The 21,555-nt window shown below is 46.1% G+C and overlaps 1 protein-coding gene across 1 annotated transcript in view; it reads left to right on the plus strand.

Moving 5' to 3' along the window:
- The window catches only part of SH3BP5 (SH3 domain binding protein 5), a 225,354-nt gene that overhangs the window by 193,380 nt on the left and 10,419 nt on the right, over positions 1-21,555 (plus strand). The window contains exons 6-8 of the mRNA XM_085630638.1: positions 2,846-2,888; positions 6,169-6,388; positions 11,860-12,120. Of these exons, the coding sequence (XP_085486764.1) occupies positions 2,846-2,888; positions 6,169-6,388; positions 11,860-12,120 (524 nt within the window). The remainder of the gene's footprint in view (positions 1-2,845; positions 2,889-6,168; positions 6,389-11,859; positions 12,121-21,555) is intronic.

Raw genomic sequence — 21,555 nt, forward strand, 5'->3', positions numbered from 1 at the left:
TTTGGCGCCTTTTCTCTGCCTGGCTTGATGGACGGGGCTGGGGTCGGCTGACTCCAGCCGCTCCTTCGGTGTTTGGGCTTCGACAAGGAAGTGAAGTTGTGGCGCGTTTTCATTTGTGGGTCTGCAAAGGAAGGAAATATTTGAAAGTTGCGCATCGCTCTCACAGAGATCCCTCATACCCGGAAGTTACTCGAACCCTCCACTAACCCTTTGTGACCCCAAGCCAGCCGGCTCATCCGAATCTTCGCCCGGGACCTTCCTTGCTTTCTTTTATAATTAGGGCCCCAGTTTTCCATTGTTGCTGATTTTTAGTGATAAATACAGGCAACAATCAATTTGTTTCCTGTCGGTTTATTTGTTAAAAGTGGAAAAATGCAGAAAACGGTGCTCCTTGTGAGAGATCCCCCCCCCCCCCCCCCCCCCCCGACCCTCATGAGTTCCAGGACAACAGCTGAGCAGATAGACAGCATCCGGAGTTTTAAAAACACAGGATGAGATAATGCTAATGTTTTTATGCTGGTGTAGTGTTTTGTCACATTGGGCTGCTTATTTTGCTAAAACGTGAAAGGCATCCAAGTATGAGTGCATGTTTATCAGTTAAATAAATGTACCATTTTACCACTCCATTTATTCTCAAAATACAACAGTGATATGTGTAAATACCAATAAGACGGCCCAAAAAGAAATGTGGATAAATACGGATGAAAATTTGAAATAAATAAATAACATAAAAACAAGAGGCCCACCTTTAGTCGATTGACATTTTTAGGTATCAATTGAAGAGATCTGCCAAGATGGACTCCATTATCATCGTTGTGTTTGTTATTGTAGGATGTGCACACATCTACACCTGAATTAGGAGCCCCATGTAACGCTATTTGTATGCGCTGTGTACAAATACACACTTATGTTGAGCAGCGGATCAGAACCTGCACATGCATCAAACCCGCTATGCCAATATACATGTCTTATGTAAAGACCCACCCATTAGTCACGTGCAAGTACTTAAAAAGTTATGCAGCACAGTAAGCATTAATTTACACCCCAATTAGATGAACTCACCTTAATGGTTAGGAGTTGGCGGTTAAACTGTGTGAAGTGTAGATTAAGGCTTGCATTTCCTGCTTTAGGTTTATATTAGATTTGGGCTGGTGTTAAGTAATAGGTGCTTAGGCAGAGGCGTAGAATTTAGGGTAGGCTTGATATTAGGTTTCGGTCTTACGCCCAGTTTTAGGGCTTGAGGTTTATGAGTAATGGTGATATGTATGACATTTGTTGTCCCTGACCAGCGCAGCTCTGTACTTCTGGTAGCAGAAGTCACAAGCCATTGCATGCGATGTTGTATCGCCAGTGGTTAATTTGTAAAAAAAATAAGTGCCCGGGCTCTCGTCAGGAGGCAGCTTCGGCCAGCCCATTTCTCGTGTTAGCGCTGCCTAACACAGAACCAACAAACCCTACAAGTGGGGAGAGGATGGGGCGTAATGGCCAGAGCTGCCGACTTTGGAGCTGGGGAACCAGGTTCGAGTTATGGCATCGACTCAACATCCTGTGATTCTGAGCAAATCATTTAATCTCCCCTTAAATGAATGTGTCCTTAACTGGTGCTTAAATGACGGTGTTGACGATTAAGCGCCGGTGCTGAGCACCAAAACCACTGGGTCAAATTAAGCACTGGGCATCGCATGTATCTGACAGGCGCATCCTGCACCAGCATGATTAGAGGATGTAAGAGTAAGGAAGGCGCAAATGGTAATCTATTCTCCCTGACTAGATTCCCTTTGTAGGGCCAAGTTGGATGAGTGATGTGCATTTGTCTCTTTTCTTCTCTGACCAGTTCTCCTTGGTCCCATCTGTGTCACCAGCCAGTTACTACCCCAAGCTCTTATGGGAACCATTGACTGTTTATCAGCAATGCTTAAATGGTATTTGTGGTTGCAGGTGGTCGACGCCGGCACTCATTTTCAGTGATAAAGGGAGAAAGCATGGATGAAAAAGAGACTGCAAGAGAGAGATAAAGAGACAGGAAGTGTAGGGTGGCGGAAGAAAAAGACATGAGGTGGAATCAAGACCAGACAGCCCTGGTATTGACAATGGAGGCATTCGACAGCAGGGGCCTCCTAAGTAAAACTTTGGGTCCCTGCACTTATGTTATTTTCACAAATAAGCACTGTTACCCGGAACAGACGTACATTTGTTTACTTACTTTGGGTGAAGATTATCCTTTCAAATATTTTCCTGCCATTGCTTGTACACAAAGAACCACTGGTGCCCACACCACTGAGTACTCCTCTGTATTGTGCGATATGATCTGTGTTTGAAGATGAAGTTCTTAGAGATAAGGGCTGTTACCAATCTAAATGGAAAACAGCCTTTACTCCGCGGCTCGAATCACGCTGTAGCTTTACAACGTGGTCCGAACCACGAACACATCTTTACAATGCGTTAATTTACCCCACAAGTCGTTACAACGACTTGCCTTAAGGGAAGCGTTGTTGGATTGATGTTGGACTGTAAGTCCAACACTTTCCCTACTTTTGCACAGACTGGAGTTGTAATAGTAAATTATACTGTTCCAACTCCAATGCTTAGCCTAAGGCAAGTCGTTGTAATGACTTGCGGGGTGAATGAACGCATTGTAAAGATGAGTTCGGGGTTCGTACCATGTTCCAAAGGCATGCGCAAAAAATGCCTGCGTGGTTCCGACATCCATCCATCTAAACATCAGGCAGATCAGCCAAGGGTGAGGCGAAGGATAACTCTTTCTTTTTATACTCTTTTTAGTGTCTGTATCCTCAGAGCAGCTCTCATTCATTTTTCTTGTTTTCATTTTCTCTCCTTTCCACAGGCCTTACTTTGAACTCAAGGCAAAGTACTACCTGCAGCTGGAGGTGCGTGGACAAGGAGTGGTGTTGTTCCCTGGTCTGTGTTGCAAGAGCTTGGGTTTGCATCGATTAGTTGGTTCCACCAAGAATAAAGCAGCACATAGGGATATGGAAAAATCAGTGAGGATTGCCCTACGTTGGTGAACTATTACATTCTGCCCCCATGGGTCACATCAGTGGGGTGCATTAATTAATGTTTTTCCATTATACCAAATCAAACACACAGTACCTTAGTTTCAGTAGGTGTTGCTGGTGCAGTGTCCTCTCATTAACAATGTTTAAACAAGGCCCTTATGGAAAATGGTGGCGGCATGTAATGGAGAAACCACAGTTGATGTGCCTGGTATCCTGGCCCCCCTCTATCCTGGTAGTTACATAAACCCACACACGAAATTCCTTGGAACTACTTTTGTGTGTGGAAGCGCTCCTTGTGAAAGGGATTAATGCAGTCACTCACAGTGTAGCCAGTGGCTTAAGTGGGCTGACTCATAACCTCATGTTGTATCCTGTATTGGGCAGAAGAACAAGCATTGGCAAAGGCAATATGTCTCACCTACGAGACAAGAGTTATTGGCTTTTTAAAATATTTTCGAGCCATGTAGTACCAGCAGTATGGTTGAAAGTTTTTTTTTTTTTTTTTTTTTAAGTGCTATTACACTATCAGTGCTTTCTAGGTATTGTGGGAGGAAAGGCGGGGTTTGAGGCAACACGGAGGACGGGTCAACATGGACAACAGAGGGTGTGGAGGAAAAAAACACTGTAATGCGGCCAGCGGCATCCTAGTCACAGTGCTTTTTTTTAGTTGTGGCAGGTGGGTGGGGCAAGCAACAACAGACAATGGACGGAGGGCGGATGGGCTGTGGTCAAGCAATGCGGATGAGGGAGGGCGGGTGAGAGCAAGCAACAAGGATCCTCATCTAACACGGATGAGGAAGGGCAGGTGGTCATCTGGGTTTACTTTCACATAATATTACTTCCATGTGGAGTACAAATATGCAGGAATTAAAGGGTTTCCAACTGCAGGGTCACCTTTTGTGAATCCCCTGAAGTTGGAAACCCAGCCTTTTACATATGCAAGTTGAATCTGCCCTTCAAATGAATCAGTCCCCTTTTATTTTATCCCCATCTGTTTTGAGGAAGTTCAGAATCTGCATCAGAGCCTGTTTTAATGTGTCCACAGCATGGATGAATTCATCAAAGTGCCTGTGGTAGCAGAAGTGACATCATCTGACATTTGACCTCCGGTGGGATGATATGGTGGATTTCATGTCCCGTTCTAGCCCTCCCAGATTCCCACTTTTTTCTACTTAGAGGGTAGGTGAAGGCCAACCGGGTGGAAATTACAAGCAGTAAATATGGCTCTTAGAGCCCTGTTTACCTTCTGTTCAAACTGCTGCGTTGATGACCTTGAGACCAGAGGCAGCAAGGGAATCACAAGAAGTACCAAAGTGTGAGCTGGTGACAGAACCTGCTACCCATCACAAGCACGTTCCATGCAGCGAGCTTTTGTCTAACTTTAACCTGCTCTGCCCATGTTTTAATGCTAAATAATGGCAGTTTTCCAGCACTATGTGTGATACCAACGTGCAGTGAAAATTTTGTTTTAACTTGGGTCCTGATCTGCCTGTTTCGTAAATGTTAAATCTTTTGTTGGCGGCACCTACAGAAAAACAAGCATTTGCAATGCAATAGGTCTCACATTTTATACCCTTTGACCTATGGGTATTGTAAATGACAATGTCTGTTATTATTGCAGATTTTTTAAACACATAAATAAAAGGCATTGTCATTTACAATGCCAAAAGCTCAAAATCTCGCAAATGCGAGACATACTGCATTGCAAATGCTTATTTTCATTTCCCTTGGGACGCTGTCTTTACTTATGCTCGGTACCTTCAGGGGCTTGGACTAAAGTGTTCCAGAAAACGACCTAGCCACAGCGTTATATTTTTTGGCAGCCATCCTATCTGGATGGAACAGTAACAGTTCATAAACAAGATGCGAAGCTGCCATGATTTAATGATAAAAAAAACGATGAGTTGGGCATGGCCCATTGTGAAATTGAAAGCGTGCAAAGCGCTGCAAATAAAAAAAAAAGTGGCCACCATTGCTAAAGCTGGTCTCCCACCAGTGTTCTTTAGATTAATTAAGCAAAGTTCTCACGAAGGCCTAATGCAAGCAATACCATAGGACACACGTAAGAGGTCCAGTTCTGAAAGAGGGGCTAATAAGCCTATTAACAAATCAAAAGGCAACATTTAGGACGGACAGTCACATCAGCCAATCGAAAAGATGGGAGGAGAGTGGGCGGAGCTGCAGGTCCATACCTGAATTCAACATGCCTCGTAGAGCGGCACATGCGCTGCCCGGGCACAACCTAACAAGCCCTTTTACACACTTTTGCTGCTCTGTGTGTGCTGTGATTCACAAATGATTCCAGGATCACTCCACAAAAGGTGCAACAGTCAGTTTCCTCAAGAGCACTCCTGTAATTCATTTTAAGTCAATTTTCACATGGGCAGATTTATATGTGTATATTTTCTCGTGCAAAACATCACCTGCTAACCCTCCTTCTCTTGTTTTTCAATCGGGAAATTATTTTTCACTGTAGAGAAGCTCATACCCTGACACGCATACATTTCTGGTGGTGATCTTCCGGTTACAACCCTTGCAAACAGATTTACTCTTCTCTCTGGCAGCTGTAAATCTCTGACACATTGCAGGGTGGAAATGTGCAGCTAATCTATTTGTGAATACCGACAAAAGTCACAAGATCTTGGGTGTGTAAAAACATGCCAAGGCATCCTGGCTCTTGGACGCCCACTTCACAACGTACTGGCATTACATTTGATGTAAATTCATTTATTTTCAAATGCAAGTTCACTTTTTGTGAATAGAAAAATGAACTTTAACTTGTATATCAGCCATTTATAAATCAAAGTTGTACACAAAAGACTTTTGTGAATCAGAGTCCAGAGGGTTTGATGAAATTTGTCTGTGATCAGTTAGAGGGCCATGCTTAAATGCCGTATCAAGGGGGGTCTTGCTACTCTACTGATCTTACTCGTGACATACTGTGACACGTTGTGGGGACCAAATTCAGAAGCGTAGGTGGAGGGAGGTAAGGAGTAGACATTTTTTTTCTTGCAAAACATGATTTCACAATGACCCTTGGGGAGAGCAGGAGTAGTTACATTTTCACGAAAAACTCCTATAAATTCTTGTTAAAGATACAAAATGGCCGCATGAAGATCTTAAACATTTTTTCTTCTCCTTTTTCAATTAGCAACTGAAGAAACTGGTGGATGACCTCCAAAGTAAACTATCGCTGGCCAAAGGAGAGTACAAAATGGCCCTCAAGAACCTGGAGATGATCTCTGACGAGATCCATGAAAAGAGGCGCTCCAGCCTCATGGGCCCGCGAGGGCGCGGGGTGGGCGCAGAAGGCAGCAACGTCTCAATCGATGATCCGAGCATCAGCAAATCTGAGCCCGACAGTATATCCAGTACGTAGAACGCAAACATCTCCTGAGCCACTCGTAAAGTAGATCTGCCTCTGGCCAGCTCTATTGTTTGTGATTATGATTACAGAAAGGGTGGTGTGGCGCTACGGGCTGCTTCAATGTTATACCCATATATTGCATGGATTCCATCACATGACAATAATATCTCGTTCACTACATTGATCTAACCACCACATTGCAAGTGTAGGCAGAGGTAATAATAGTAATTATATGTTTACCTTGTGACTTAGTGGTAGGCAGTGTAGTGGATGCAATAATATTGCAGTCGATACTATTGGCCTTGATGTAATGACATACAGCTACCAAGTGAGCCGCGATATGAGAGTATTAATATCAGCACTGTCTCAGGGAATCCAATCGAGAGGCTTTCACCAGTTGAAGATTTGTATTTTACATAAAGGTTCTAGATATACTGATAGTTTCTTCTGAGGTCGTTAGTGGGAAATGGAAGTAAACAGTTCTCCAACCACTGCAAGGTATGCAGGTTTCCCTCATTGGCCTTAGAGGGTTGGGGAAGTACACACAACTTACAGACAAGCACTCACTGAGGAAACAGTACTCCATGTGCAGAGGATTTCTATCAACAATGTATGCAACATTTATATCCTAACTCCAACAACAAACTTTGCACCAAGTTCCCCTTCCACCTCAAATCCACACAGTATCAGCTCACATAGCTGCATCCTTAATTACATTTGATCAAGCCAATTTGGGAGCTTTTCTTAATTAACAACAGTCAAGCCAAATTGTTCAGAAATTGGTATGCTCGAAATTCATTTAGTAACAATCTTTGCGGATTGCTATTTTTTGGGCCTCCTGAGATTACTTGAAGTGCAGCCGATTAATTCATTTGACAATATTATGGGCTGGGGAATTTGTCATTTAATTAAATTCTGTTCCCCTAGCAGTTAACTTGTGATTGACACTTGCAAATTGACATTTCGGTCAATAAAATCAGCAAAGCAAACCACTCCTCAACCTATTGCTGTAAGAGGTGCTTTGGATAATATTCTAGTAGATGTCGAGGAAACACAATCAGCAAATACACCCAGAAGGACACCTACCACTAATTAATTGTATATATTGACCACTGTAGAATCCCACTAGTTCACGTTTCGTTGGCCTTGAAATGTATATGTTTTCGTGTGCACAAACATTCTCTCTCTCTCTCCATTTTGTCTTTTGAATTCTGGTTGGTCAGCACCATACTCGAACCCTTGCTGCCCCACAGCTATAAGTATTCGCCAGCTCACTTACACACAATGGCAAAAAACGATAAAGAAAAATATGATTTGTTTGTTTTTTCCGAATGCAGCTGTGGATACTATATCTTATTAAGGGATTGTTGCCAAGTCATGCGAACAGTGTGCAATCTCTCCTTCCTTCACATTAACGTCATATTGTAGCGATACCAGGAGAGTGGCTGCCCTCTTGAACCAGCCATTTTCCTCTTTGTCGCTTCGTACAAAGACTCTTGCTTTGCTAGGAGCACAATGAGTTCCTTGTCCTGCTGGAAGGGCAGCCATCCATCATTTGAGCGGCTTCAGTGTGCTGCATGACAAATAACAAGGTGCATATCCTCCGCAGCCCTTGCCATAAGGATAATTGACCGTCTTCTCCACAATCCTGTCTTGTGAATGCCTTGATGAACCCTACTTTGATCACCTGGAATCACATGTTTCGATTGGTTCATATTTGCAGTACGTTACAGGATGATGTTGTCGGCCTGTGTTTTACAAGCCACTCTTGACTTTGCATCAAGTTCCAACTAGACACACTCAGTGTATTGTGAGTTTACGTGTCTTCAGCATACATAGTTTGTATTTTATCAGTCATTATAGGTGACAGTAGACTGACATGCTCCCCACTGCAAAGACCAGAATCTGACAACGAGAAGGCATGTACTAATTCTAAGGCAAAACCATTCTAAGCCGCTGGCCAGAGATCCACAATTTGTGCATCAAATTTGCTCTAAAATCAACAAATGTTGGAAGGCAACAAGCCAATTACCTTCCAAGGCAAAAACTCCTTCCATTGATTATTCCTCTGGAACTCATTCTGATTTCACTTCATGTCTAATTGTGAGCACCCCTGCCTTGTGAAATTGGTATCTCCTAAATTTTCTTTACGTCTAGCATGCCGCTAGGGGCTACTCAGCTGCTATGGACAATGGACAGGGTTGTGGATAATGCTGTGATTGGAACTCTTCCTGCAGTTACATAAAATGTGAGTTGTTTACGATTGTATGTCAACTATTCCATGATAACCAACAAGATACTCAGCTAACTTAAATCACGTCCTCGATCGTACACGGAAACCGATCACACGGCATGTATATGAGCATTCCAGTGAAATTTCTGGTGGATACTGCAAATATGCTGTAAAATAAATCATGTTTGTAATATATGTAAGAGAAACAACAGGAGCATAAACCCGTAAACCTCGTTGAGATAGGGTGAGAATGTAAATAACAATAATAACTCTCAACTGGTATCATTCAACACAGACAGATAAATTGCATGTACACAACATTACAGAAGAGATAAGGAAGACTCCGAAAAAGAAAAAATTAAGAAAAGACATACTGTATTGAATCAAAAAGATTACTTACATGAAGACATGTATAAATTTAAATAAACAAAATAATGGAACAGTTGGAACGGCACTGTACGTAAAATTAATATACCATAAAGACAACCCGGACTTGTACTTGGTGCTTAAAGTGTATGTGACACGGAGACGGCGACGCAAGTGACAAGGTGAGATCAGCAAGGGACGGCGCAATGTGAAGTGAAAGTGAAAAATGGAGCAATAATTACAAAGGTTCTAAATTCAATTTTCAACAATAAAAGTAATTGTACATTAATTTGAAGAACCATAAGGCCATCAATTGAGCTGAAAGGTCGACGGCGTTTCGATCCGGTTAAATTGGGATCATCGTCAGGACTGGGTTGTGATGTTCACAACAGTGCTATATGGGTGAGAGATTCTTAAAGTGGGGAAACAATAGAAGGACAGGTCCAATGAATTCTGGGAATGGATGAAAAGGGGCTTAATCCGATTAAAGACAGGCGATGTAATTCAGCAGTTCTGTAAGGACGAGACTTAACTCGTGGTCAAAGGGGCAAGGTAACTCGTAAAAGTTGCAGCAGTTCTTACAACAGTGCTGCGTTCGTATCGGGCAATTAGGCAACGGGGAGTGGAACGAGGCATTTCGGGAAACAGGATTCCAGAGTACAACAAGGATGGACCAGGGAATCAAGTAACTCATGGCGCTGGACTCCAGGTGACTTAGACGCCCTCACTGACGTTCTATTTATTAGGCAGTCACGTCCCCCTTCAATTCCCGGATTGATTCCCTGGTCCATCCTTGTTGATTTACTCAGTACTCTGGAATCCTGCCACCCTCTCCCCCGGAGGAACCATGATGGGACATTGAAGCATTTTATATACAAACAGACATTGAACGCCTAGTAGGTGGTAGATGTATTTATTTATATTTCTTGGCATGCAAGTAGTGTGTGTCCATTCAGAACGAACAGGAGGGGTACCAGGGAGCTAGATTCCCTAGGTTCTGAAGAAGAGCCAATTAGGGGTACGGCTTGAAACATGTCGACCTTTTAGGAAATCAGACTTATAACAAACTCTTTTCCTAAATTCTCCCCTCCTCTCTTTTTAACCATACCGACTAGAGGGAGAAATAAATTAGGATACACCTGCTAGCCAGGTATATTTAAACTTCACCATAGCCACCACTACCCCTCTCAACACTTTCTTTATCATTGTATAGAATAAAAAAGTGCTCGCACGTAATCCATAGGTCGGTGCACACCCCGATCCGTAGCGGTACGGGATGAACCCGACGATGAAGTATGCCACCAAGGGGTAACCCTGGTGGGTGAGGGTTTTACAAGAAAAACTTTGTTTTTCATCAGTAGAGAGTAATCATTTTTCATGGCAGAACTTGGTTCCTTTTTTTAAAATAAGTTAAGAGGAGCTCGAACCCTTTTTTTTTAATCATACGCTGACAAGGCACTGACAGGGCCTGTTGGCATCTATTTGAAAGCCTGGTCAATCAATCAGGGAATTGTAAGTGCGCTACTCACCCGTGAGGGTCTCAAGATGTTGGGGGGGGGGGGGGGGCGCAGATCTGTTTAGCCGAAGAGCCAGGTCTTGAGGGTCTTCCTGAAGGTGTTCAGGGAGGGGCGCATCTGATGTCTGCCGGTAGCTCGTTCCAGGTCTTGGCTGCAATGTGAGAGAAGGATCTTCTGCCTGCTCTGGCTGTGTGGATGCGAGGGGTTTTGGCCAGTGCGAAGTTGGAAGATCGGAGGTTTATATGGAGTACGTGGAAGTGGATTTTGTCGTTGAATGGTAACGGCCAGAGCTGCTGATCTTGGAGCTGGGGACCCAGGTTTGTGTCTCACCGTCAGCTCAACATCCTGTGGTTCTGGAAGAATCACTTAATCCTCCCCGTGCCTACACAAAATGAATGTGTCCATGTGTAATGTAACTGGCGCTCATGCAAAGGGCCTCAATTCCTTTGGGTTGAGCTTGAGCTATATAAAACTGCTAAAGAAAAAAAGTATGAAAACCTCAAGCTTTGACCTGTGGTCTTCTGGCTTTATCCACCCCTGTGCTGCCACCTTGTCCATGTCCAGTTCATGACTGAATTTGTCCAGTTCATGACTGAATTTGTGCTTTTGCCGTCCGTAGCTTCTATACAGATTGACAGTGGAGGTTAGAGGGTTGGGTAACCACTGTGCAAATCCATTCCACTCCCTGCCAATTTGTTTTACTTCTGCTCTGTTCCCATTCAAACACGGATGCCCGCTGCTCCATCTCTACCACCGCACTCAACGCTGCAGGGCAGAGACTCACTGCACCCTGTGTGTGATGTGACAGGAGCTTCAGTAGTCATTGAAGATGACACATTAGGATGAACCTTTACACTCTGTTCAGACATTTAACATTCGATCCAACTGACCTCAAATGAAGACATTTCTAGAAGTGTAACCCACTAAACGTATTTAAGCTTTTATTTGAAATTTTCTTTTTTGAGGATTGTAATTTAATTTACTCCACCTCTTTCTCTTATTTTCAAAATGCCAAATTCAACCATTAGGCTTGAAGGCTACAGCAGCAGCAGCGTTGTACAGGTTTGACCAGAATGAAATGTATTTATATTTCTTAAAATGAACTGTGTGTTTGAAATATATAATGGAATCTCTGAAAGGCAAAAGAGGCCCTAAATCAAAAAGTGGATACCTAAAGAAAATATAGAAACCAGCTGCAGATTTTTTTTCTTCAAGTTCTGCTGCTTTGACTAGGTGCACCAGATTCATGGTAACCAAGTAGGTAGTACATGATAGATGAATGTTCCCTGATGTCAACGTGTTATGTTTTCCGATGGCATTTCTCTACTAGTGAGTGACATATATCCTATTTCCCCATAGTGACCTCAGAAGTGTTTGACGACGACAACCTGAGCAGCCTGGTCTCTGAAGACGATTCCGAAACGCAGTCTGTGTCCAGCTACAGCTCTGGTCCTACGAGTCCCGAGGAGATGCCCGGGTCCTTTTCTCCAACCGTTCGACCCGAGAGCCTGGACCTGTCGAGTCCGGTCTCCCTGTCCGATTTCAGACTGAACTCTCCTGTCCTGGGCCCGCGGAGCGAGTGCAGCGGGGCATCGTCCCCAGAATGTGACGCAGAGCGAGGTGAGTCATTATTTTTAGGTCGAGGGACCGTCCGGTCTGCCGAAGGCAGAACCGGAAGTCCGGAGATTTAATGTTTCTTAGAGTGGCTATTTAGCCCGCCTCTCTTTTTGCTTCTCCTCCATTGGCTGGCTTCCTAAACGGAGGCCAGCCATTGGAGGAGAGAGCCGTCCCTCCAAATAGGCTCCGTCTTTTTCAGATTCGGGGGCGTGTTCCGTGCTGTTCTTTCCACTTTTTAGCCACGCCCCTGAATCTGAAACGCCGCTGCGTTTCTCCGAGGCATTTCTGCTTCGCTTCGGAGAAAGGCGGTGGTGTTCAGGGCGATTCCCTCAACGACGATTCCCTCATGCACGTAAGACTTGTTTAAATTAACTCTTCATCCATCTGTTTTCACTTTCCTTATTTGTCCTGTGCTGGAAATCACTGATGTAAATGCCGTATCTTCATAGAGTGGCTTCAGAGAAGTATGTTCCTGGGTGGAAGGCAGGCTCCCACAGGGCTTATTATGATATCCGTCTATCAAGCTCTGTCTTTCAGTCTCACTAATCGTGTTTTTAATACTATAAACATAATTACTTTACATATATTACCAGTGATATCCTTTGCCTCGCGCTACGTAGCCCTGCTGTTATGTGGAATGTGCTTTATACCTGTGTTATGCGGTATATCACAGCTGTATGGCCATGCAGCATAGTAGTATGTGGGGCTCCACCAATCAAGAGGGAGATAACATGCCGCCACCCATTTCAGAGCAACGCACAGCGGATTGGTGGAATTTAAGGTTTTAACACAATAACACATTTTTAGGCGACCTGGCTGTCTTCTACGCCCAAATATTTGGTACAACCTTCAACTGTGAATATTTATTTGCATTTTAGCCCGAATATAACAGGGCCACTTGCGAATATATGCTGATGCGATTTGTGAAAGTTCACGAGAGCATTCTCTTTGAGCCCCAAAACATACAGCTTCATTTCCCAGCCTAGCTTTCTGAAATGTTTCCCTTCCTATGTCCTTTTGTTTTCACTGCTTAAGGGTTTGGAAATATGCTCTGTTCCGGAACTCTGAAAGAAGCGTGCAACAAATGACACATCAAATATGTCTACCTCCTGTTGTAATTTCCGTGAACCGCTTTGTAGAAAGATGCTTAATTTCTAAAGTAAACGCAGACGCTGCTGTTACAGAGCGCCCTCATTCTGGTGGTAGCGGCTGCCAGTCTAAAGGACAGTCCTGGCTGGGGGTTGTCAGTGTGTGAGTGTAAGTGCACGTTTACACGCCCAACAGCCCACCTCCTCATTACACGCCTGTTACCTGTAATCACAGGGATCTACCCTGACGCCAGTCTGTCATCACCAGGCCCCGAAGGGACAGCTGCAGAAGAGTCTGTCTCCAGCTCGGCTGTTCTTTCAGGGCTGGACATATAAGCGTCTCAGGTGAGGCTGGAAGGAGTGCACTGACTGGAGCTCACCTTTAGAACGGCACCGACCTCTGAGCTCCCAGGACGGCGGGCCTGTAGGTACGGTAATCACTTTACCCCGTAGGCTTTGGACTAGTTCCTCCAAACACTAAACGTTTTCTTTCAGAATGGCTTTTATGGTTCAAAAAAACAGTCTGAAACCAAGAAAGCCATTTCCTTTTTAATTGAAAAGTGCATACGCTTATCGGGCGTCTTCTTTCCTCTCTTATAAAGTGAAATGTTTTCACCCATTGGAGGATGGCTCCAATAGTAGTCCTTTCTGTCTTTGGCATGAATTCCCTTCATTAGGGCCACCCATGAACTTTCAATAAAAAAAATGTTCTTCACTTTTTGTGGGAGGAGATGCTTAACCACCCCCACCCACCTCGCCGGACACACGCTCGACGCTGTCTTCTCATCCAGCAAGGACATCGTCTTCAGCCACGCCACCGGACTCCACTGGACGGACCACAGTTGCATCCACTTCACCTTCAGAAGATCCAAGATCCACGATCCACCACCACCAGCAACAGGTTGCTCGTAGAAACTGGAACAAGATCACAGCAGACCAGCTCGCCGCTTCCCTGAGCCAGCACCCTCCCGCCAGCTCAGCGATCCCCAGCCAGGCCGCCGACAACCTCACGAAGTGGATCAGCAACTGCGCAGATGACCTCGCCCCACTGAGTACCCCGCCTAGCAGACCCGGCAGCAAGAAGGCTCCATGGTTCACCGACGAACTCAAGAGCTCCAAGAAGAACTGCCGAGCCCTCGAGAAAGCCTGGAGAAGGGAGCCAACACCGGACAACATGACCAACCTCAAGCTCGCCACCCGGAAGCACCATCAACTGATCCACGCCACCAAGAAAACAGCATTCAAGGACCGGCTGGACAACAACGCACACAACTGCAAGGAACTTTTCAACATCGTGAAAGAGCTCTCCAACCCCAACGCCGTAAACAAAGACTTCACCCCGTCGCAAGACCTCTGCAACTCCCTCGCCTCCTACTTCCACAACAAGATCGCGGACATACACAACAGCTTCAGCCCACAAACAACGCTCCCAACGACCGCACCAACGCCCCCCACCACCACCCTCAGCGCCTGGACCCAGATCAACACAGAAGACACCATCTGCACGATGAACTCTATCCACTCCGGATCTCCGACCGACCCCTGCCCCCACCACGTCTTCAACAAGGCCGACGCTGTCATCGCACCCCACCTGCGGGACATCATCAACACCTCCTTCGACACCGCTACCTTCCCTGAGAGCTGGAAACACGCCGAACTCAGCGCTCTACTAAAGAAACCAACAGCGGACCCTACCGAACTCAAGAATTACCGCCCCATCTCACTCCTCCCGTTCCCAGCCAAAGTCATCGAGAAGACCGTCAACAAGCAGCTGGCCGCCTTCCTCGAGACGAATGGATCCCTCGACCCCTCACAGTCGGGCTTCCGAGCCAACCATAGCACCGAGACCGCCCTCATCGCTGCCACCGATGACATCCGAGCCCTGCTGGACAAGGGTGAGACAGCGGCCCTCATCCTCCTAGACCTCTCCGCGGCGTTCAACACTGTTTGCCACTGCACCCTAGTGCAGCGCCTCAGCAACATCGGAATCCAGGAGAAGGCACTGGAATGGATCATCTCCTTCCTCGCTGGAAGGACACAGAGAGTTCGCCTACCACCGTTCAGATCTGCAGCCACGGAAGTCATCTGCGGCGTTCCCCAGGGCTCCTCGCTCAGCCCCACCCTCTTCAACGTCTACATGAGCCCCCTTGCGGCCATCGCACGCCAACACAACCTCAACATCATCTCCTACGCCGACGACACCCAGCTGATCCTCTCCCTGACCAACGACCCAGCCGCCGCCAGAACCAACCTCCACGAAGGGATGAAAGACGTAGCCGAGTGGATGACGACCAGCCGCCTGAAACTGAACTCAGACAAGACGGAAGTCCTCATCCTGGGCCCCTCGCCCTCCGCCTGGGACGACTCATGGTGGCCCCCCGCCCTGGGCACCGCACCCAAACCGACAGACCACGCACGGCAACCTGGGCTTCATCCTGGACTCCTCCCTCTCCATGACCAGACAAGTCAACGCCGTCTCCGCATCCTGCTTTAACATCCTGCGCATGCTACGGAAGATCTTCCGGTGGATCCCCACCGAGACTAGGAAGACGGTCACCCAGGCCCTCGTCACCAGCCGACTGGACTACGGCAACGCCCTCTACGCCGGAACCACCGCCAAGCTCCAGAAGAGACTCCAGCGGATCCAGAACGCCTCAGCCAGACTCATCCTCGACATCCCCCGACGCAACCACATCTCCGGACATCTGAGAGACCTGCACTGGCTCCCCGTCAACAAGAGAATCACCTTCCGTCTCCTCACCCACGCACACAAAGCCCTACACGACCAAGGCCCGAGCTACCTCAACAACCGCCTCAACTTCTACGCTCCCATACGCCACCTTCGATCGACCAACCACGCCTTCGCCGCCGTCCCCCGCATCCGAAGAGCGACAACAGGAGGAAGGTCCTTCTCCTACCTGGCCGCCAAGACCTGGAACACCCTCCCGACCGACCTTCGCCTGACCCAAGACCACCTCTCCTTCAGGAAGAAACTCAAGACCTGGCTGTTCGAGCAGTAGCGGCACCTCACCCCCCCCCCCATGCGCCTTGAGACCCTCCGGGTGAGTAGCGCGCTCTATAAATGCCTTGATTGATTGATTGATTAATTTAAAGTTCCCCTTTCATCCATACCATGTTGAAGGATGTGTGGTGGTTTAGGTGAAATGGGGCGTGGCATGGGCACCGAAGTGAGTTTTTTCCAATTCCAGCTCATAATGTTTGATCTCTGTGGATTAACTGACAGGTTAATTGCAGGAGGTTCAACCCCCAGCAAAGGGGCATTTGAAGATCGGGAGTATTTATTTCCTTGCTAATGCCCGCCATTTGCATAGCTCACCTCTTCATCTGCAGACAAAGGTAGACGCCCCCTCTAAGCCACCGTGTCCCCCTCTCCCACCCACTTACCCAGTGCTGTTTGGGACTCTTGTTTAACATGTCAATCCGGCCAAAACGTCCAACTCATCCGAACAGGCTGACGGGGCTGCCTCCTTCCCCTCCTGGGACGTTTAGTTAGCTATAATTTCTACAGATCCAGATTTTTTTTTTATTTCTTGCAGTTTTCTATAGCAAGAACTCGACCCGAAGGCATAGGGAGCGCTTAACATGAGCACCAGTTACACTACACAAGGAGACACTCATTTTTGATAAGCAAGGAGAGATTAGTGATTTGCCCACAATCACAGGGTGTGTATGTGCTTTCCAGTATGGAGCAGCTTTGCTCATTCATTTGCTGGTCGCTGCAGTAAAACGCCTGAAGGCGTATTCTCTCGCTCGTGACTTCTTCAGAGCGCTGCCGTGACAGAGTGTTATCTATTTCTGTCTCACTCTGGTGCATGTACCTTTCTCTCTATCTCACTACATCACAACATCACTCTATGCTTATATATCACTACCTCACAACATCCCTCTCCCTCACTACCTCACTGTCTATCTACCTCACTCTCTATCTCACTACCTCACTCTCTAGCTACCTCACTCTCTATCTCACTATCTCACTCTCTATCTACCTCACTCTCTCTCACTACCTCAATCTCTATTTCAATACCTCACTCTCTCTCTCCATCTCACTACCTCACTCTCTCTCTGCTAATGCAATAGGTATCACATATGCAAAAAAAAGCTAATGCCAATAGAAATGACAATGCCATTTATTTAGGGATACAAAAATGATAAAAAAATAATGAGCAATACCAATAGCTCTACCTATAATATTGCCGAGACCATTGCATTGTAAATGCTTGTTGATTTCTGGCAGCTGGATAGACCATTCCTGGGTGTTATAGAAAGCAAAACAGTCATTAAGTTATGTAGTTAAATACAAAAAGAACGTAAGATTGTTTTTACTACGTCTTCATGGAGCGCTTCTGCCTTTTCTAAGTGCGCTACTCTCTACTGACCACAGAAGGATGGAAGCCTGGGTTGGCTCTGCTGGGATTTAAACAAGTGGCCTGCAGATCGCACCAGATGAAACTGGTGAGCGACAAATCACTGAGACATCTTGCCGGAATAACACACACAAAATTACACAGAGACTATTTCATGAAAATAAATAACTAATCCAAATCATCTATATTAAAAAAGGAAAGTCCAAAACTATCCTCAGGCATCATAACAATCTCCTGTGTTCTGTCTGTCTAAACTCCCCATCTGTCAATGTCTCACAGCATCAGAGGCACATGGCAATCTAGGTATTTTTAATTCCCTCATCTGCCGAAAGTATGGCAGGGTTTATATATACAAGCTCTTTTCCCCAGATATTTTCAGACTGGAGAGGTATGCTGTGAGTAATTATATAGTGCTCACTAGCCCTAAAGAGGTGCTATAAAGTGCGTCTTTAGACAGGTAGCGCGCTATGCCTTGGAGCCCTGAGTTAGTTGTTTAGTTATGTTTTAATTTAAAATTTGGTTGTAGCTTCATGCAGTGTGTTGTGTTGAGCAGATTCTTTCTAAGGGATGATGGGTTGTCATGTATGTGGGTAGCATGGCTGTTTCACATTATTAGCAACCTAGTCATGCAACTGGATGTTGCAGCTATCATGATGTTTGTAGTCTAGTTGTGATTCTAATCGATAGCAATTGTCTAGTAGGTTTATGAGTTGGTAAGAAAGGCTGAAGGGGAGAGAGGGAGAGAATGCCACAATTTGTTTTTACATCTGTAGTTTATGCTTGTGATAGGACTGCCTTCTGTGCATCAGACATGCAGGGTGTGACTGAAGTTGGTAAGGGTTCGCTGTTACATAGCTGGATGCAAATTTTCTATTTGGTAAACATCGTAATGCTTCCCTCGAGAAAGATACAAATCCTCTTCTAATCCCTATTCTGTGCCGCTTGTGCAGAATGCCTTCTGTTGCGATTGGAGTTGTTGTTGTGATACGTCACAGTGTAGCCTCTTTGTCATTAGCATAGGATGGTGATGGGATAAATGTGGCTCTTGAGGAGCTTGGCCGGTTTTACTTTTGGCGAGTTGGGTCCTGTTGCCAGTGTCGATCCGCTGTGATAGTAGGGTAATGCTGAGCTGTCCATCTCCATTGGGTTCAGGTCTGAAATGTCCAGCTCTTCATCATTTGTCTGAATTCCAGTTGGTTGCCTGTGGCTTGTATCCTTGCCTGAGGTGAGTTCCCTATTTTGTGGCTTAGACTGAGAAAGATGTGCCATCAATGGTTTTATTTTTTTTTTATAATGTAGTAGGATTAGTCAGGGTTCTACTCTAGAATATAATGTTTTTTGTGTGAACATCCCTTAAACTTCATCTGTAAGAAAACTGTCCCTTTCCATTTATTGCCTTGGGAGTAATTCAGAGTAACTTGAAAGTAGATCTTCTATCTCCTGATGGGCCTCGGGATCATGGGACATGTGTGTTCTTTGTTTTACACGTAGGCGGTGAGGTTTTTTTGAGGTGACTCATAACTGAGGCTCCATGAGCAGACCATAAGCATGATTTAGTCATGAAATGGTGAAGGATATAACTACCTGGATCTTCTGTGAACACCCCAGATTTCAGAAGATGCATAGCATGAAATGTGGACTTACTTACTTTGGTTAACTTAGGGATTCATAGATAGTGCCGAGCCACGGTAACTCCTAAGTTTCTTTCTTCTTTCGAAACTATAGGTGTGTTCCCAGTTCTTACGACCAGGTTATCAACTGCTCGTATCCCTCTCTTCCAGTCTCCGCATGTCAGAGTCTAAGGCCCTCATTACGAGTTCAGCATTATGTTCTGATCCCTCTGCAAACCGATGTTTGCACAGGAATTACGAGTTGTGTGTAACTGATAATCATCACACCATTTAGTTGTCTCCTGCTAAATTCTGAGAGGTCAAACCTGCCGAAATTTATCAGGGGAAAAATTCACGATATTGACCAGTAGTGCAGATTTTGGTGCCATAAGCACCAAAATCCACGTTATTCCCCAAAAAGTTGTAACTAGGTGATATTTCACATCCGATAACTTCCAACTCTGCCGAGTCAGATTTTATCAGGTGTGATAAATTTCACCGAATTTATGGGGAAGCTCGTAAGTAGGGTTAAAGTCTTTGATGCATTGATTTTAAGATGGTTTGTTATCCAGTGATTAATCTTTAGGAGGCTGTCACGAAGGTTTCAAATTTGAAGGCCATTAGGTTTTTCCAGAAGATAATAGACACCGTCTTTGCCCGAATATGAAGCAAACAGTATTTGCCTGACACCCTTGCTAAAGATGACTGTCGCAAACATTTAACTTCCTTTTTAGGTCTCGCCTGGCTATCGCGTAAGCGATCGCTCAGCGAGACTTATGTAGGGGCTTCAGAAAATGCTCCCAAAGGCTTCCCAGGCGGATCGGGTGGCGGTTACGCGCACAACCACGCGCATTCCATTTGCCACCAGCTACTTCCTGCGCGTGCGCCGCCTCACGCATTCAGAGAGATTTAGTAAGGGGCACAAGACCTTAGGCATGCGGTTTATGGCCACTGCATGTGAGGCATTCAAGCTCGAATCTGGCATCTGGCATCTGGCATCGGACTTGAAAGCAGCAGACTGCTTTCGCCAGCGCACGCTCGGTCTCACTTCCTGCATCCCCTCTTACAACAATTAACTTTCGTTATAACTCACACCCCATATGCTCGTTCCCTCCCACCCTTCCTTTGATGTCCGCTTTTCTTGTTGTTTACAAACCACGCCACACACTGCTGCACGCCACACACTGCTGCACGCCACACACTGCTGCATGCCACACACTGCCGCACGCCGCACACTACCGCACGCCGCACACTGCTGCGCACACTGCTGCATTACACACTGCTGCACACCGCACACTGCTGCACGCCTCACACAGCTACACGAAACACTGCTGCACGCCTCACACTGCTGCACGCCGCACACTGCTGCACGCCTCACACTGCTGCACGCCGCACAGTGCTGCACACCGCACACTGCTGCATGCCGCACACTGCTGCACGCCGCACACTGCTGCACGCCTCACACTGCCGCACACCTCACACTGCTGCATGCCACACACTGCTGCACACCTCACACTGCTGCAAGCCGCACAATGCTGCACGCCGCACACTGCTACACGCCACACACTGCTGCATGCCGCTGCACGCCACACACTGCTGCACGCCACACACTGCTGCACGCCACACACTGCTACACGCCGCACACTGCTGCACGCCTCACACTGCTGCACGCCGCACACTGCTACACGCCACAAACTGCTGCACGCCACACACTGCTGCACGCCACACACTGCTGCACGCCGCAGAATGCTACACGAAACACTGCTGCACGCCACACACTGCTGCACGCCGCACACTGCTGCACGCCACACACTGCTGCACACTGCTGCATTACTCACTGCTGCATGCTGCACGACACTGCTGCACGCTGCACGCTGCTGCACGCCACACAGTGCTGCACGCCTCACACTGCTGCACGCCGCACACTGCTGCACGCCGCACACTGCTGCACTCCACACACTGCTTTTATGCTAGTTTATGCTACTGACATTGTAAATGACAATGCCTTTTGTCTTAAAACCAAAACATAAATAAAAGGCATTGTAATTTTACAATGCCAATAGCGCAAACTCTTATAAATGCGAGACCTATTGCATTGCAAATGCTTGTTTTAAATAATTGTGAGTGAAATTGTTCCATAGTTACTCTCTATGGATCAATGAATGGGCTTGTCTCGTATGTAAGAGACACTTTATAAACAGGCAGTAAACAGCAGTAAGTATAGATTTGAATACGGTACAAGTGTGGTATTCTGAATGAACAGTACAATAGTTCAACAATTTCTTTGAATGTTTTATGAAACATGGGTTTTGTAAAATAAGCTGTGTGCCCCGATTCACAAACATTTTTCTGTGA

This window comes from Triturus cristatus, chromosome 10 (assembly GCF_964204655.1).
Source record: "Triturus cristatus chromosome 10, aTriCri1.1, whole genome shotgun sequence".
NCBI lineage: Eukaryota > Metazoa > Chordata > Amphibia > Caudata > Salamandridae > Triturus > Triturus cristatus.